Source organism: Neomonachus schauinslandi, chromosome 11 (assembly GCF_002201575.2).
Source record: "Neomonachus schauinslandi chromosome 11, ASM220157v2, whole genome shotgun sequence".
NCBI lineage: Eukaryota > Metazoa > Chordata > Mammalia > Carnivora > Phocidae > Neomonachus > Neomonachus schauinslandi.
The window spans coordinates 56484891-56504696 of NC_058413.1; the positions used below are offsets into that span (position 1 = coordinate 56484891).

Consider the following 19806-nt stretch of genomic DNA (forward strand, 5'->3'; position numbering starts at 1 on the left):
TCCCTTTCCCTTTCGCTTTCTCTCCTCCTGGTATGGAAACCCTTCAGGGAGGCGGGGTACTGAGCGGGGAGAAGTGCTGTGCCGCGGTGGCCGCTTTCAGTGTGTGAGGAATGAGGAAACGAGGTCAGATCCGGTGGTGATGGGGAAGTGGCTGCTGTGCAGTTCAGGGAAGCAGAGTGAGGAGGGGAAGGGATATGGCAGGGTGGGTGGAGGAGGTGGCTGGAGTTAGGAAATGGGTTACACTGAACAAGTAAATTCATTGATTAAACAATAAGTAAATATATTGGAGATTACAAAAGCCTGATTTCTCCACTGTCTCAGAAGGGATTTACAAATATGGAAAGAGGGAAAGCTAGATGGAATCTTGAGGGGGTTAGATTAGAATTTAAATTATTAGGGGCGCCTGGGTGGCTCAGTCGGTTAAGTGTCGGACTTAAGCTCAGGTCATGATCTCAGGGTCCTGGGATTGAGCTGCGCATCAGGCTCTGCTTAGTGGGGAGTCTGCTTCTCCCTCTGCCTGCTGCCCTCTCCCCTACTTGTGCTCTCTCGCTCTCTCAAATAAATAAATAAAAATCTTAAAAAATAGTATTAGTATGAACTCATGAGTGTGTGACATCAACATAAATGTACACATAGATATGGAAAAAGTTAGATGTATGTGTGTTGTATAAGTTATAAATATATATGTATACATGTGCTTACACATACATGTATTGCTTAGCTCTGTGAACCCCTGTGAAGGCTGAAAGGCAAGCTTTGGCCTTCTAAACCTGAGATAGTGTGAATATCAAAATTAAATAGCAAGAATTTCAAGTTATAACCCTTTGAATAAAATGAGAATCTATGAGTGCATACTAATACAAATAAATGAGAAGGGAAGCTCTTCTTACAAAAGAATGCCCCATAACAAATGTAGAAGAGGGCGCCTGGGTGGTTCAGTCGTTAAGCGTCTGCCTTCGGCTCAGGTCATGATCCCGGGGTCCTGGGATCGAGCCCCGCATCAGGCTCCCTGCTCAGCGGGAAGCCTGCTTCTCCCTCTACCACTCCCCCTGCTTGTGTTCTCTCTCTTGCTGTCTCTCTCTGTCAGATAAATAAATAAAATCTTAAAAAAAAAAAAATGCAGAAGAAACAGTGGTCACAAATGATCACCATTTGGCAACCATCTTAGAATAGTTGATATGTATTATTTATCAATGGATGCTCTGGCTGATAGATGGAAGTATGATGAGGAACACATATTGGTGTAATTTAGAATATCTCCACATGAAATACTAATACAAAGGGGGAAATGGTGACTTACAGTGAAGAAAACTAGCAGCAACCAACTTGACCATGCATTTAAGGTTAACATTGCCATGACAGAGCAGGTCATTATGGTATGTCTCCTGATAAAATACACTGAAATGAGCTCAGCATTATTTCTGTAGTATTCCTGCCAAATATGCATGGCCTAGGTCTGGTTATGAGGAAATATTGATGGACCTATGTTGAAGGTCCTTCTACAGAATGCAAGTCCTATACTTTTTAAGACTATCAAGTTCATGAGACAAGAAAAGACTGAAGAACTGTTCTAGTTAGAAAAAAATTGTAAGATATGAAAACCAAATGCAGGGCATGTTTCTAGATAGCAACCTGGATCAGAAAGGAAAAAAGAGAAATTATTGGGACAGTCAACAAAATTGGAATGAAGGGGGCGCCTGGGTGGCTCAGTCGTTAAGCGTCTGCCTTCGGCTCAGGTCATGATCCCAGGGTCCTGGGATCGAGCCCCACATCGGGCTCCCTGCTCAGCGGGAAGCCTGCTTTGCCCTCTCCCACTCCCCCTGCTTGTGTTCCCACTCTCGTGTGTCTCTCTCTGTCAAATAAATAAATAAAATCTTTAAAAAAAAAATTGGAATGAAGTCTTGAGTTGGATGTTAGTATTGTATTAATTTCCGGAGTGGAAGGGTTGTATTATAGTAATTTAGGACACTGTCCTTGTTTTATGGTGATACACATTGGAATATTTAGAGGTGATGGGCATCATGTCATTCAGACTCTATAATATATACACGTGTGGGTGTGCAAAACAAATGTGGTTAAATGATAACAATTTGGCATCTGGGAGATGGGGATATAGGAATTCTTCATATCAATCTTGCAACTTTCCTGTAAGTTTGAAACCATTTTTAAATTAAAAAAATAAAAAAGGAGAGGGGAAGATATGACACCATTTGGCAACCATCTTAGAGATAGTTGATATGTATTATTTATCAATGGATGCTCTGGCTGATAGATGGGAGTATGATGAGGAACATCACCTCCAGATGATGGTGGGAGTGAGGGGGTTGAGATATTTAGTGTAAATAAGCAAATAGAAAACTGATCATCTAACTGGTAATCAAAATACCTTCTAAAACAGTAGGCTATTCATGTTTGTGAAAAGGAGAGGGCTAAATATACATATATGCTCATAAATACTTAATTATCTTTGTAAGGGTATATGTTAACTGGTAAGTACTAGCATTTCTCTCTGGGCTAAAGGTACCAGGTAGGAGACAGATCTTTTTCCTATGTACTCTTCCAAATCTTTAACAAATGATTATATTACCTATTTTTAAAAAAATTTTTAAATAAAACAATGAGATATTTTTTATATCCATTAAGTGAGCTCTATAGTATTTTGAAATTTCCTTCTGTATTCTTTCATTGCAGTGAAATGCTATCATCACACATTACTTGTCAGTGTAAATTGATGTAACCCATTTGGAAAGAAATTCGATACATGTGTTTGTGAAAATAAAATATTTATATTTTTTATCCCAGTTATTATATTCCTTGGAATTTATCCTAAAGAAAAAGGAAGATGAAAATGTGTGTGTAAACTCAAATATGTTTATTACAGTGTTACTTAATTAGCAAAGCAACAATAATGATAGAAGAAAAATAAATTACCTAATAGGGTAGAATTATAAATTATAGTATATCTTTTATTCAGCCATTTAAAATTATAAATGTGAAAATTTTATAACAACATAGAAAAATATTTGGATTATTTGGATTTTTAAATGAAACAAACAGACTAAAATCATATGTAGGTAATTATTAACCCTGTGTAAAATTAATTTGTATGGGGACAAGGATTAAAGTAAATACAGAAAAAAATGAAGCATTTTGACTATATTCGGTGGCAGGGTTTTGACTTACTTTTTTTGTTTTGTTTTATATTAATGTTAAAATGTTTTACTTTGATTTTTTTGTTAAGGAGGCAGAGAAGATAGAATATGTTTTAGACATATTTCATCCTAAATAACTAAAATAAAAGAAGCTTGGATATTCAAGCTTCAGTTGTGGAAATTTTGATTCTTTGGGTACCTCATTGAATGAAGCATGCAAATAATATTTCAGAGGGATGATTTGAGAATTTAATATAACACATGTGCCTTTTAAGACTTAAGTACTGGGGCGCCTGGGTGGCTCAGTTGGTTAAGCGACTGCCTTCGGCTCAGGTCATGATCCTGGAGTCCCTGGATCGAGTCCCGCATCGGACTCCCTGCTCGGCGGGGAGTCTGCTTCTCCCTCTGACCCTCCCCCCTCTCATGTGCTCTCTCTCATTCTCTCTCTTTCAAATAAATAAATAAAATCTTAAAAAAAAAAAAAAAGACTTAAGTACTGTACAAATGTTTGTTTCAAACAGAGTTAACAAACAGGGAAGTAAAAATATCTGACCTTGGAACTTTACTCCATCACTTCATAACTGTGTAACAATCTTGAGCCAAGTGATTTACTTGCCATATGCACTGATTTAGAATCCAGTCTCATCTTCAGAAGTTACTTATTCTAAAGGCTCCTGTGAGGAAGACTTTCATTACCTTCCTGATTATCTCATACCTGTATTGTAATCCTTGTACAGCTGATATAACTACTTCCAAAACATTCTAAGAATACTGTACTTTAATCCTTGCTACCATTATCTTCAAACATGAAACTGGCAATTATGATATGAATCATCAAGTATGAGTGGAGTGCTCCCTACTAAACTACAAACATCCTGAGGTCACAGTCCGAGTATTCATTTCTGTCTTCCTTACCATCTTACCAAGTGTTCTGCATAGAGTAGCTGCTCAAAAACTGGTTGCTGGGCGCCTGGGTGGCTCAGTGGGTTAAGTGACTGCCTTTGGCTCAGGTCATGATCCCAGAGTCGTGGGATCGAGTCCCACATCAGGCTCCCAGCTCAGCGGGGAGCCTGCTTCTCCCTCTGACCCTCTCCCCTCTCATGCTGTTTCTCTCTCTCTCTGAAATAAATAAATTTAAAAAAAAAAGTTGCTAAATGAACAAAGAATCTACTAGGATTGCTTTTTTTGTGTGTATACAGAGGCACTATGGTTAAATTTGTCAGTAAGAAAGTTTGTATGAATTAAAAATTAATCTGAAGAGCTTTCCCCCCCTCCCCTTTTCTTTCAGTTTATATACAAGAACTCTTTACCTGAGATACAGGCCAAAAGTAAAGGTAAGTTCCCTTCCTAGGGGTGGGTGTGTATGGGTGTGTGCATGCATGTGTGGATGTGTTAGGAGAGGTTTGGTATTGAGAGGATGGGCTACAGGTGGAAGAAGGGGATGGGGTGGGAAGGTAGTAGATAGAGTACAAGCTTTGGAACCAGATGCTCTCGAATCTTGAACCAGGTCTTCCACGTACTGCTCTATGACCTTGGGCAAGTCTGTTCTCTTTAAGCCTTAGTTTTTTCAACAATAAAATGGAGCTGTCAATAGCTACATTAAGAATCTGAGATGATTTTTTTTTTTAAGATTTTATTTATTTATTTGACAGAGAGGACAGAGTGAGAGAAGGAACACAAGCAGGGGGAGTGGGAGAGGGAGAAGCAGGCTTCCTGCTGAGCAGGGAGCCTGATGCAGGGCTCGAATCCAGGACCCTGGGATCATAACCGGAGCTGAAGGCAGGCGCTTAACGACTGAGCCACCCGGGCACCCCAGAATCTGAGATGATTAAAATGCCCAGCTCCATGCCTGACAAAATAGAAGCTTATTCCACTTAAGTAAATTAAATAAAAATAATTTCTGAGATCTGGTGCAAGTCTGGAAAGACTATGCCATACTCAGGCTACTAATACCAGGATAGTTGTTAGCACACCTAGCTCATTGGTTCTTTTTCAGGGATAACATGCAGCAGTTACCTTCTTTCATTTTGTCCTAACTTGTTTCCAAACAGTTTCTCTTCGGAATCTGGCCAGTGATCCTGTTTGAGCCTCTCAGGAAGCACTGATGAATTATTCCACCAAGAAAACAAAAAAGCACCTACCATAGACCTGGCCAAATGAATAAGCAAATCCTTAAAGATCTACACATTCAAATGTATTATGACCATCGGAGTAAAGGAGTGACTTTCTGAGTAATGCTGCCGGTCACACAGAGAATAAGGAATGGGGCTTGTTGGATGTTTAGCTTGTGTCTTTATCTCATTGTTCTTCTCCTCCTCACCCTCACCCTAAGATGTTTAAAAAGAAACAGACATGATGTGTGTGTATACACTTGAATGCTGGAAACATGAGGCTTTTCTTAACAGGTTAACAGTTGGTGCGGATCATAGGAAATTAACCTTTTTCTCTTTTTTGATAAGGGTTGCATGTGAATTATACTTTGCTTAATATTTGATTAAATAATCAAAACAGCTGAGTATTGGCAAAACCCCATATCCAGATGGCCAGCTGTGGAACCAGCACTTAGCGGTGTCAGCCTTGATTTATATTCTTGTCATAGTAACCTCATGAATGGTTTTCCAAGGTGAAAAAGAGCTGTCTGTGAGATTCTGATAGTTCTTCATTGTCTGCCTTTGTGCTAGTCAGTATGTCATAAGCAAGCTCCAACCTGCTACTAGGTTCCATATTTGCCGTATCCCAGATTTGCAGTGGGCTCTGGGGTTTCTGTGCAGCACAGCCAATCAGAGTGGGTGGGTCACCTTGTAATATTTATGAAGACCACGAGGACCCCTGTAGAATGTTATAGCTCCAGCCAGTTAAGGGTGGTTTCTCAGTTTTCTTTGATCTTTGCAGATCTTTAAGTTGTCACTGGTTTTATGGCTAGGCAAACATGATTGGTGGTCTGGCCTACCCCCCATATTCCATCCTCTTCACCTAACTTATTTGAAGTTACCAGTGAATGTTGTTACTTTTTAAATTATGCCATTTTTTTCCAGTTTTCAGAGAAGCTATGATTATGCCCAGGGAAATGTTTCAGATTAACTAGAGCTAAAATGATCAGGATCCTATTTATCTAAAGCTTATTAGAATATCTGCCCGTTCATTTTTTGAAGGAACTAGATATAAGAGTTGAGAACAGCTCTAACTTCCTTGAACTTGTAACAGAACTCACCAAAATTAAAGTGCTAAGAAATGGCAGTGAAATACCATTGTAAGGCAGCTAGTTCTAATTTGGGTTTGAATGTATAACAAATTGAATCACTTTTCACAAACATAACACCTGTCTGGAGTAAAAACCCGATTTCACCCCTTGGCTGATGTATCACCATATTTGTAGCTCCATACCATTTAGCATTTTTGCAACTTTTTCCTGCTCATGCATTATAAAATCCAGATTGTTTTTACCACATGGTGACATTGACACAGATTAAATCCTGAAGCTACAACTTCAAAAGGAAAATCTTTTTTTTTTCTTATGCAAAGGTATGAAACACTCCTGTCATTTCTCCAGTATCCAGTAAGTCTCCTTGGTACAAATTTAAAACCAATACAAATTTTGTCATTTTTCTTCACCTACTAGCCTTAGTTTTAGTCGAAGTACTATTTTCCTTACCTTAGCATGCCAGCATGCCATTAGGCAGACAATTCTGCCTACTTTTATGATCTTCCAGCAAGAAAAACACTTGCCAAAACAAGTCTAAAGAACTTTGGCTGTGCCTTAAGAAAATCTAAATCTAAGCCGTTCCAACACACAGCCCATAAGACTGTTCTTTTGCCACAAGATTCTGACTTCTGGCTACATTTCAGTGTAGATACCTAGGCTATCAGCCATCTTACATTTTTTTAATGAGTTCATTTGTTTCACACCATTGTCTTTTTGTACTTTTCATTCAAGTTACACTTCTGTGTAAAGAATTTATATATGGCAACGAAGGCACAGCTTCTTGACAGTGCAGCTAGGTGTGATGCAACTGAGTTTCTGTGTATCACAGTCAGATAAGATGTGGAGACCCTCCCCCCCCCCCCCCCCCCCCCCACTACTGGCGCTGGGGTCCTTTTCAGCAGCTTGCTGAATGAGCAGTTGTAGTCACTTGAAGAAAGTTGTCCAACACCTCAGTGGAGAAACATGGGCACCACTGGATGGTTTGTAATGCTGTCGCCAGTTCTTCAGAGACCCTTGTTTCTGCTGTGAAAACAGCAACAGGAAAGCAGAAAGCATTTTAGAAGTGTTGAACAGAAAGCAGAGACTGAATCCAGACTCTTAACTCTCCAGGTTAGTCTGTGCTTCACAGTGGCTGTCTTTCTAGCAGCCTAAGTATTTGCTCACTCAAGACTTTGTTTCTGTGCCATAGTGAGTATTATGGAAATACTGCTGACCTTCCGGATATCACTGAATTGACTTTATTTCAATGGCTTTATTTTTCCCTTCTAGGATTCTGGGTGGACATTATAGCTTGAATTACTACCCGCCCCCCTTCCCTTTATTTTCTTGGCAGAAAGTTTGTTTACATATCATCTAATGTGAAAGGTGCTCCTCTGTGGGTCCTATAGCAAATTATCTTTCAGAAAATACTAATACCTTAAGAGGATATGAAAGAAGCAGTTTGCTTGCACATCTTAATATCCTGCCATCTTCACAGAAAATTGAAAGCAATTTGACTCTTTTTTTAACGAAAAACTATATGAAAGGTGGTTGTACTAATCTGGTTGGTCACTCTACCCACCCCTCCCACCTTGGTGCTTTCATGAAACGTTGCCAACACCTGAATTGATCTCCTTTATCCTTGTGATATTGTATAAATTGATGATTGGTGATAAATTGATGAGAAACATTAGGCTTTGAATAATTTACAAATGAGAACCCCAAATAGTGGTATTTGGTATAGCAGAATTAGATAAAATATTATGGTTTACCCTAAATGCACAATTTCCAGGATTGTTAAACTAGGCTTTCCTTACACTAAGAAGGTTTTTCTTATACTAAGGAGAAGGAGGTAGGAGTCAATATCAAGAGACCAAAAACTTTAGGTACACAACGCATGAAAATCTTTAAAAGCCTGAAAAAACTAAGTTCTATTTTTTTTTTAAGATTTTATTTTTAAGTAATCTCTATATCCAATGTGGGGCTCAAACTTACAACCCAGAGATCAAGAGTCATGTGTTCTACTGACTGAGCCAGCCATGCGCCCCAAAACTAAGTTCTGTTTTAATGCCAGTTCCTTCAGAATTTAGCCAATGCCCCTTAAAGTATAATGATTTAGCTTAAGGTTTTCTTTTCTTTTTTTTTTTTTTAAGATTTTATTTATTTATTTGACAGAGAGAAACACAGCGAGAGAGGGAACACAAGCAGGGGGAGTGGGAGAGGGAGAAGCAGGCTTCCCGACGAGCAGGGAGCCCAATGCAGGGCTCAATCCTAGGACCCTGGGATCATGACCTGAGCTGAAAGCAGATGCTTAATGACTGAGCCACCCAGGCGCCCCTAGCTTAAGGTTTTCTTATGAATCCTATGGGTTCCATATTACTTTGCTCTTGAAAAAAGTAATTTGTTGGGCGCCTGGGTGGCTCAGTTGGTTAAGCGACTGCCTTCGGCTCAGGTCATGATCCTGGAGTCCCGGGATCGAGTCCCGCATCGGGCTCCCTGCTTGGCAGGGAGTCTGCTTCTCCCTCTGACCCTCCTCCCTCTCATTCTCTCTGTCTCAAATAAATAATAATAAAATCTTTTTTAAAAAAAAGTAATTTGTTGCTAAGTTGAACAGTTTTAGCTCTCGATTCCACATTTACATGACGGAAGAAATTCTTTTAACCCTGTGGTTTATGATGTGCTACTGGATAAGTATTTATATAAAACCGATATTTGAAAGAGAATCAGTTATAATTGGAATTTGTAAGTAAGTGGCAATTTGTAGATCTACCTGTGTCTTACATTTTGCATCTTATCAGTGCCATAATATAATTAGTTCAGTGACTTTGTCTTGTTTTTCAGTATCTAAAATTACAGCTTATTCACTATGCTGTAAACATTTGGAAATAATGAGTAAAATTTGGCTAAAAGCTAAACCCCTTTGTAGAGGGGGCTGTAAAGTGAAAAAAAAAAAGTCACAGCCCACCTGAATGGGAAACTTCAATGCTGTTTTTTAAACTGTTGGACTTCCTTTAAGAATAAGGAAACTTAAATGTCTAACTGTAGTTGCTAGATGAGATGTTGCCAGTTTTGCTGAGGTTCATGTGAGCATGCTATTTGACTTAACATTTTTCTCCTGTTGGGGAGGAAAAACCTCTCTTCTACCCTCTTAGATCCGGTAGTTGGGGGCCTGTGAATTAAACTGATTAGCAAGAGAAAATGTAGATTTTTTTTCACATCTGTACAGAAGAACTCAGAGAAAAGCAGGATTTGGGGCTCATATGCCATCTTAATAAGGGGAGGGGAGAAAGGGCACTTATGGGAAAACAGATGGCTTTCAGAAAGGATAAATGGGCCCTTAGGAGAAAGAAGGGAGGTATAATAGTTTTGTGACAATGTCTGCTTAGTTGTGGTACCAAAAGTCCCAGGGAGAGGATTTGTAACAGTTGAGTTCATTGGGGGAGATTCTACTTTTAGGCAGATAAAGGGAATTCAGAAAAGCCTCTTCCTGCATCTGTAGATTCTCAATGCCCTTAGCTCAAAATAATTGTTATGCCACAGTGGTGTATTCTGGACTCCTTTATTTCCCCCATCTAAAACTTCCCAGGGTGTTTCAAGGAGCAGAAGCTGAGATAGTGGTTGTGGAGAAAAGATTCAGGTTAGAAGGTGGGAGGTAAGAGATACGCAAAGGGAAAGAGGCATAAATTTATGGAGAAAGAAAAGGAAAAACAAAAACTAATAGTTGAAACGGATTATAAACTCAGTTTCTTGAGTTCAGAGAGCAGTCAGTCCAGATGATTTCTACATGTTGGTCTTGAAGTGTCTTTAGATGGCAGAGTCATCACGATGGTAGTGGTAATCTCACAGTCATGGGCATTTCCTGGAGCTCAGAGGACCATGTTCTGGTGAACTTCCTGAGTGGCCCAAACTGTTGGGATAAAGCCTTTAAGGTTCCCTTCGGCTTGCAGGGCTTTAGGAAACAGGCAGTTTTAGTTCTTAATGGTGCCAAGTCAGGAGGGTGGAAGAAAGTTGGAAAAGTTAATTACTGACAAAATGCACAAGATGGCAGGATTCAGCTTTCAAAGAGGTGAAAAAAGCTCAAAGACAATGAACAGGAATAGAATCTGATAATCCACAATGGTGGGTTATAGTTTTCTATTGAAACATAAAATTTATCTGTCATCACCCCCACTTTTATCAAAGATAATTGAGGTAAGACTATTTTTGTTTGCAAAGCAAGTCTAGTCTCATCCAACTTGGCCTGACTGGGTTTTTTTGTTTTGTTTTGTTTTTAAGATTTATTTATTTATTTATTTGACAGAGAGAGACACAGCGAGAGAGGGAACACAAGCAGGGGGAGTGGGAGAGGGAGAAGCAGGCTTCCTGCCAAGCAGGGAGCCCGATGCGGGGCTCCATCCCAGGACCCTGGGATCATGACCTGAGCCGAAGGCAGATGCTTAACGACTGAGCCATAGCAAGAAAGGTAATTGACAACATAGGCCTTTTTAAGTTTGTTTTACTGGAACTTTTATTAGGAATCTCAGATTGGACTTTTTTTTTTTTTTAAGATTTTATTTATTTATTTGACAGAGAGAGACACAGCGAGAGAGGGAACACAAGTGGGGGGAGAGGGAGAAGCAGGCTTCCTGCTGAGCAAGGAGCCCGATGTGGGGCTCGATCCCAGGACTCTGGGATCATGACCTGAGCCAAAGGCAGACGCTTAATGACTGAGCCATCCAGGCACCCCATCAGATTGGACTTTTAAAAGGCTCAAGGCTAGGAGAATTTGCCATCAGACTTCATTTGCAGTACCCACAGATTTGGATGAATTCCTTCTCAAGGTCCCCAAAATATCTTAAGTTTTCTGGGCCTGCCAGGAGGTAGCCTTCCTTACTCACCTATAAGGCTGGGAATCCTGTACACCAGGTGCCAGGTGGATTTTCCAGGAAGGTTTTATAAGCACTGGCTCCTTAAAGTCCACCTTAGTTTCTTAAACCTGGTCATCTCTGATGCTATGCACACCATTCTCACACATGACACTCCAATCAAAGCCTAATATAACCAATGTTTCCAATTGTGTCCTGTTATAAGAAAAACAAATTCTTACTGAACTTACTCAAATAACTATATTGCCATGAAAATAACATTCAGGGGCGCCTGGGTGGCTCAGTCGTTAAGCATCTGCCTTCAGTTCAGGTCATGATCCCAGGGTCCTGGGATCGAGTACCGCATCGGGCTTCGATGCTCCGCGGGAAGCCTGCTTCTCCCTCTCCCACTCCCCCTGCTTGTGTTCCCTCTCTCGCTGTGTCTCTCTCTGTCAAATAAATAAAATCTTTAAAAAAAAAAAAAAAACCATTCAGTAAGGGTTTCCAAATTTTGGATGGATCAGGCAGGGAGAAAAGATAAATGTTTCGTTTTTGTTTACAAAGACATAATCTACTAAATTGCTATGTTATAGATAGCTTAAGAGAAAGGGGGTTTCTTAAACCCAGAAAATGAAACATTAAAGAACCAGCAATATTCTGAGCAAAGGTCATAGAAGAAATCATAATCATTCTTTATCAGTCTACTCAGTGCCATATGATAAATTCAGGTGTTTCTTGATTTGCAGTTTTATGAACCTATGAGCTTTTCTATTTGTTCTAGAAATCATTAGTCCAGGGTATGATCTTAAAATTACCTAAACAATGACATCAGAAACCTGTACCCCAGAGTAATGCTGTAATCTTACTGTGGGTCCCTGAGACAATCTTTTGTTGAAGATTAAACCTGCAGCTGATGACAAGAGTTTTCAGGAAAACATCAGAGTAAAACAATATCTGTGAGTGACAAAAGGCTTTAAATGGCCATGATTAAAGATTTGATGAGAGTTCTTTATAATGCAGTTGACGAGGAGATTTAGTTGTCTCTGTGACATTCAACATTTTAAGATAACTGGAGTTATGATTGGTCACATTCTACCAGGACATGGACAGCTATGACTTTGACAAATTTCCAATAATCCAAGAAACTGTGTCCTTTTAATAGGGAATTTCAACCTCTAGTTTTGCATCCATATACTATTGAGCTCATTTCTTAAAAAAAAAAAAAATATATATATATATATATAAATAAATGCATTCAATCATAGCCAGTTTGCCCACATGAATAAGATATTCCCCCCCTTCTTTCTCTCCCCTCCACCCCCTGCCCTCTTCTGCAGACCCTTTACAACTTTATGCCCATGTGGGATTTTGTCCTTTCCTCTTCCTCATTCTGGAACAACCTTTAAACAACCTCTGTGCAACTACTTGAGGACAAAATTGCTCTTCTTGTTTCCTTAACAAAAACACATCTTTCATTTCTTACAGGCCTTTTGAGATTGCTTCCCTTCTTTATTTTTTCTAGTATTTTTCACTTACATGTATTTACCAGAAGGTAACCCTTAGTAACCTTAATTTCCAGTGAAAATGAGGAAGTCATCAGTTGTGAACTGTCACATATCAGCATTCTATAGATTAGCACATTTATGAATGTACCACTTCAAATCCAGATCTACATGTTTCTTCATAATACAATTTCTTAATGTGGTGAAAGAACATGTTTATTAACAGGCCCAAATATCTTTAGTCAAAATAATCTTTAAGTCAAATATCTTTAATCAACAATAAGTCAAAGTAGATAAACTTTAGTAATTAATGTTTCAGTATTTTATTTTATTTGGAAATGACCTAGACACAGATACAAAGAACTGCTTCATTTGAAATTCAAACTGAAGATAAAACCCTGGCTTGGGACCATAAACTTTGATGTTGGATTTGACATTGGTTTGACATCATTGAGGGAAAAGTGGAAAACATGTAAGGGATAGCAGGTTTCACCAAGCAACAGTTCTTTCCCTGATAGGCAATCAGAGCAGCTAAGGAGAAGACCGAGCACTCAAGAATGTAAGCAGTATTGTTAGCTACAGAATTTCTACTGTAACAGACATACACGTGGCCATTTGCAATAAGCAGTACCAACCCCCATTTTAATTCACTTTTAATAGCCAGTATTGTTTCACAAGACCTTCCTTTATTATTAAATCCAGCAAATTACTACCTGTTTTGATTGGCAGCTAGTGTAGAAAATGATCACAAGAATATTTCCTCCTAGCCGACCCTAAAAACAAAAAATTTATCACAGGTAACCTAAAATTGCCCCACTCTGTTTAGCTCAGCAGCTGTCGATATTATAGCACCAACCACAGGTCACACTTTGCTCACAGCTCCTTTTCAACCCTTCTTAACAAGACCTGCTTCATTGCTTTAAAGAATACAACGCTGATACTTGAACTAGATTTAGTCACTGGTAATTTATTCACAAAATTGTCATAAAAGAAGCTTTATTTGAAACTTCTGGCAGTGTCTGCAGAACATCACTTTTACATTGAGTTTGGAGAAGTAACTAAGATTGCAGCAGAGCACATTTCTTAGGGAAATCACATAAATATAAGCACATAAATATAGTTCACTACAGATACTCGTTTTGAGATCATCTGCACCTTAAAATGATAAAAATGTTTTATGATATATGGCTCTAGACCAGGGGTTGGCAAACTACAGCCCACAGATCAATTCAGTCTGCAGTTGTATGGCCTGCAAGCTAAGAACAATTTTTACATTTTAAAAGTGTTGTTTAAACTTACAAAAAGAAAGAAGAAAATGCAACAGAGGTGTATGTGGCCTGTGATGCCTCAAATATTCACTATCTGGTTCTGAGAGTTTGCCACCTCTTCTCTAGGTCTTCAACAAATGAACTCCGTAATGCAAGTCCAGTATAGTACTTGCCACTGCGCTTCTCTGCAGGATGATTCCAGTGTGTATTCATCAGAAAGAAAATATTTTATACATTTAACACTTTTATACATTACATATACAAATATTTTATACATTATACACTTCTTTGTTGAATGTGATAGGATTTGTGTTTAAATATTTACACTATAAAATTATTTCTTCATACTAGTTTTACTAGATCATTAACGGCCTGCAGCAAAGTGCCTAAACCTTTGAATAAAATTACATGATTTTGTTTTCATTATGAAGGGAATTACATTCCATACTGTAAAGTCCAAAAATGCTAGTTGCATTCAGTTTTTAAGTTGACTTCCAAAAAGTTGAGATCTTTTGACCGTCTTTCCTCATGCCATATAAAATGTGTCATGTGGCAGTTGTCAGGGAACTAATAAGCCATCACAGTCATGGGTACTTTTTTTTTTTAACTTTCTAAAAGGAAGAGTTCGAAGTCCTTTCCACAATTAGTCCTTGTTTCCTTTTGGCTTTTCTTTTTAGAGCTAAATTATTTAATACCAATTAATTAGTCTGTTTTAATAAATAGGTATTATCAATTTCTGTTTAATGTTTTGATCAGGCATTGTCTACTGTCCAGCATTTCCACACATTTAATATTTCTGAGTCGTTGATGTGGCCAAAAGATAAACCGTTCAAGCTAATATTAAGGTTCCTAGTTTCATTTTGGTGCAGATGTCTGTTCTGCTAGCAATTACTTAATAAACATAGGTTGTACTGGATCTTTATGAGGAACTAACCATTTTCAGGTGATCTCAGATCTGCTTATTCACTTTTTCTATTTGATTTGCCAGTGCCACAATCATTTTTCTAGAAGATAGTAGAAATATGTATTTTTATCTGATCTGCTATAACCTAGGCTATATTTCATTACTTCTCTAGGTGAAAGTATTAAAAATGATAACTGTTTTGAAATAAGACTTCTGGTAATGTTTTACCCTGGTTTATATTAATATATACATTTATATAAAGGTAGGGCCACCGTGTTTAGTTGTACAGTCTGTGCACTGCACAAGGCACCCACTTGAGGGAGGGGAGTTAGTGGAGGCTGAAATCTAACCTGTGCTCAGCTTGTCAAGGTATGTGCCTTGGTAGGGTTGCATCTTGGGACACCTTTTTTCAGCTTCTAGGTGAAAGGGTCTGTATGAGGCCAGCAGCAATCCTGCTCACAGGAAGGATCTTTATCATTAGAGTTTTGAACTATACTGCAATACCTTTCTACTCCAAGCCTAGGTGATTTGCAAAGCAAAAGCTAAAACATTTATGATCTGTAAGTACACAGCATTCTCAACTTTAGGAGCTCCAGAGTAAACACATGAACCCTACAGCTTCAAAACAGAAAAAACATACTGCACGAGCCGTTTTATGTCTGTGGTTTCTGTCTTTTGCAATGGCCAAAGCACTATCTGCAAGATGTAAAACATAACTAGAATTTCCCACTCCTCATTCAGTAATCCAAACCATGGCTTTTCAAATATTAGTTTTCCTAGCCAAACCCTCTGGAATGGGTAGTCTGAATCACCGCTGACCATATGGTAGATAGGTCAACTAGTTCCTCCTTTGTATGTCAAGAAGGGACAGCCTTGCCTGAATCAACAGGCTGCCAAGGAATACAAGCAAATTTGCAAAGTGATTTGGACTCTGCTTTGTAAAAGTAAGGCCTGAAAACGGGTTGGGATTGCTTTAATTCCACCTCAGAGTAGTTCATGCCTTTCTAAAGCTACCCTGTCACACACACCCTCCAAACACAGGCATTCACCATTTGAGTGAATTTCTATTGAGCTGATGGGGCTTAGCTCTAGCATGCCGGCGGTGGGGTTTTCCCCCCACCACCCCCCTGCTTTTTTTTTCTTGCTTTAGCCCTGTCCTGGAATACAGGTCTACCTAGGTGCTAGAGAAAGCAGGACCTGTCTCACTTGGTAAGCCAGACTCGCCCCAGAATAGGGCTGATTCTCAAATGTGGAGAAAGCATAAAAAGAGAATGAGGATTCGTTTCTCGAGCCTTGCTCTGTGGGAACCTTATGGCCCTGTGCCATCCACCCAGCAAACTTTGGAAAGCTATGTCCATATTAGGTGCTAGGAGCAGATGGAGAACAAGACATCCTGCCCTAGGCACTTACACTCTAGTGCCCACCAAGTAACTACCAGTTACATTTGGGGTGAGTGTCATGGAGGGAGGGAACAGAGGGCTTTGGGAGTGTGCATGAGGAAACTGGAGAAGGGGACACTTCTCTAAAGAGGAATATTATGTTAACTGAAGGGTGAGAGGAGTTAGGAAAAGAAAGACAGGCTGGTAACAGCAGAGAGAGCAAAAGTGAGTGTCTGGGGAGATGAGCAGGAATCAAGTCACACAGGGCTTTCAAAGCCACGTTGAGAACCTGAATTTGGAAAGCTCCTGAAAGGGTGGAAAATGGACGAAAGGGAGCCAGTGTGGGTGCAGGGATACCAGAGAGAAGATCAAACACATCTGAGTTAAATAGGAAGCAGCAGATTGGGGGTGAGTTCGCAAGTAAGTTTGGGAGTCATTGAATGTGAAGACTGCGAGAGAATCCTGGTGGAGAGCTAAAAGGTAGTAAAATACTGTGGATCTGGAGCTCAGCTGAGCAATCTGGGTTGAAGACAGAACTCTGAGAAAAACAGACATGATACTTCAAGCCATAGGAGTAGAGATCATGGAAGGAAAGAAGAGAGTCTCAGGCTGAGTCCTATAAACCAAGCCATTTAAGGGTTAGGTAGAGGAATTATGAAGGGCAGGGCACCTCCAAACAAAGAGAATCACCACTCACTTGGAAAGGAATCTGAGGGTGAGAGCCCGTGTTCTAGTTCCTCAGGGTTTGTGTATGGCTAGCTCTGTGCTCCACGTGGCATGTGGGGCGGGGGGGGGGGGGGGGGGGTTGAGGAGGCAGTAGCCCGAACCCAACACCGCCCTGAGGCAGCAGGCTCCCAGGGGGGCCCGTTGGCATTAAGTCCTGACAGGGTACAGTTACATACCTCATGTCCTTGGTGTCTAAAGACCTGGGTTAGGATCTTGGGCCCCCACTGAAGACGTGTCTGTAGCCAAGTCACTTAACTTTAAATGTTGGATCCTGGATCTGTAAAATGTAGGGTTGTCTGAAGGGTTAGCACCATGGTGTAGCATGAATCTAATTATAATGGGCTTTCTGAATAGGATCCTTCCTGTAAGAATGTCTGTCCTGGGCCTGCCAGGGGTATCTCAAAACTTGTAGACAACCCTGAGGAGTCAACCTCTCTTCCAGGTCCCTCTCCCATTGACCAGTTTGACCTGGAACAAGGGGCCATCCAACTTTCCTCCCCTTCCTGGTCGTCAGATGCCACCTTGTGCTCACAGAACCTGTTTGTCTTGGAGATGGGGACAGGTTCCTCTGCCTTATCTCACTCCAGTTTTTCAGACTAGGGTGTGGCTGAACAAGCACTGGGTTGAGACTTTTTACAATAGATTAAAACATCTACCCACTGTAAAGAGGTGGGCTGGAAAGGAGTTAAGATTGTTATAACTCAGGGGCACCTGGGTGGCTCAGTCGTTAAGCGTCTGCCTTCGGCTGAGGTCATGGTCCCAGGGTCCTGGGATCAAGCCCCGCATCGGGCTCCCTGCTCTGCGGGGAAGCCTGCTTCTCCCCTCCTTCTCCCCCTGCTTGTGTTCCCTCTCTCGCTATGTCTCTCTCTGTCAAATAAATAAATAAAATCTTAAAAAAAAAAGATTGTTATAACTCCACCTCTGAACAGTACACACATTTCTGAAGTCACCCTGCCACAAATATCCACTACATATATCTCACTAGGTTCCCCCCGGCCATTCCAGAACCTTCCTAGAGAGGCCATAGTTGCCTGTCCTAAAGTCTTCATTTTACTCCAATAAACTTACCCCATCTAACTCTCTCGCCACTTCAATTCATCCCTAACTTCCCAAAAGACATTTCTGCTAAGGAGAAAAGATGCGTTTTTAGGGGACTTAAAATGAGTTAACAACATTGTCATTCTGCCCACCTGGATGGTGGTCGACTCCATGCCAGGCCTTGGACTCTCAGCCATGAGTGCGACAGGAGTTCTCAGTCTGGGAAAAAAATCCAGCCAGGTCCCTCCCTGGGGCTGTACTCTTGCCCTCCTATGCCCCAGATTTAATTGGTGCTCCCATTGTCTCTCAGCCTTCACCTGCCAGTTTCCAGGAAGTCTGGGCTTCCCTAATCCTCCAGCTATCTCTTACCATCCCCATTGAAACCTATACTCAAGTCCCGTCCCCCCTTTTCCTTCTTCCTACCACCACTCACTTCCCATTCATCCTCATCCCACACTCTTCTTTCATCCAGTTACTCCCCACGGACCCAGGACCCTCTAAATTAGCAAGAAGGACAAGGAGCCTGAGAGGTGAATGCTCTCATAGAATATCCAATAAAGCACCAATCTCCAAGGACACCATCCTGTCATTCTGACAGCCCCTGTCCAGTTTAGGCTGGGCCATACCTTGCTCCCAAGCCTATACCCCACTCAGCATCTGCCTCTGGGGTCCCCGCCTTCAGTCTCGCCCTCTCCAGACACTGTACGACCATTTGGGCTACTATAATGAACTCTTGAAAACAGAGACTTGTCAAGACTTTCAAAGGACCAAGTTAAAACTCCAGATATGGCATTCAAAGCCCTTCCCAGGGTACTTCTAATCTATCTGTGTATCTTCAACTCCCAATATTTACCCCTCCAACCACATTAAGCCTGAAATGTGTCCCAGACACGTCCTGTTTATTCCTACCTCTGTAGCTCTGCCCAGGAGTGCCCTCTCCTTGGCTACTGGCAAAACTCCTTACCATCCCAAAGCCCATGTGGCAGGTTAAATATGGCCATCAATTTTTGCAGCGCCTCCCCAGTATCTGGGCTGGTCTTGTGACTCGCTTTGACCAACAGAATGTGGTGGGAGTGATATAATGCAAGTTCTGAAGGTCAGGCCTCAGAGGCCTTGTAGCCACTGCCCTCACCATCTTGGAACCCCAAGACCACCATGCCGTGAGGCAGCCCAGGATGAAGGAGCACAAAGAGTGCGAGGCCCGACTGTCCCCAGCTGACCCATTAACTGACTAGAGCCACAGGAGCGAGCCCAGGCGGGCCCAGCACAAGAGGCCCCCAGGCCACCCGCAGAATCTTGAAAAATAATTGATGCTGGTTGTTTCGAGCCATTACGTTTGGGGTTGGTTTGTGACACAGCACTAGATAACTGATATTATCCAGTTCTAATGTGAAGTCTTCCTTGGCTCACTCAGGTTCCCTTCTCCAAGTTCCCTCTCTGTGTTTTGTATGCATCCCACCCCTTTATAAATATTCAATATCTGGCTCTCCCAAGAGATGGTGAGCTCTTGAGGACCAAGACCGAGTCTGATTGACCACTCACAGTGATAATGGGATGAAGCCCATGATCGTTTGCCAAATACAGTATGCTCGGATGTCATTAATGCCTTTAGAAAATATGCCTGTATGAACATTTTACATACAATTTCCCCAACAAAGATTTCAGAGCATATCCTATATTTTTAAATTTTTTTAAAGATTTTATTAATTTGTCAGAGAGAGAGAGAACACAAGCAGGGGGAGGTGCAGAGGCAGAGGGAGAAGCAGGCCCCCCGCTGAACAAGGAGCCCGATGCGGGACTCCATCCCAGGAC

General features: G+C 40.8%; 1 protein-coding gene across 5 annotated transcripts in view; it reads left to right on the forward strand.

Annotated features, from left to right (window-relative positions):
* ACER3 (alkaline ceramidase 3) overlaps positions 1-5490 on the forward strand; it is a 164011-nt gene extending 158521 nt beyond the window's left edge. For all 5 annotated transcript variants that reach the window (XM_021704731.1, XM_021704732.2, XM_044919738.1 and 2 more), the window contains 2 exons: positions 4441-4486; positions 5204-5490. In XM_021704731.1, coding sequence (XP_021560406.1) covers positions 4441-4486; positions 5204-5257 — 100 coding nt within the window. In that variant the 3' untranslated portion in view covers positions 5258-5490. The remainder of the gene's footprint in view (positions 1-4440; positions 4487-5203) is intronic.
* Positions 5491-19806: the final 14316 nt, after the last annotated feature.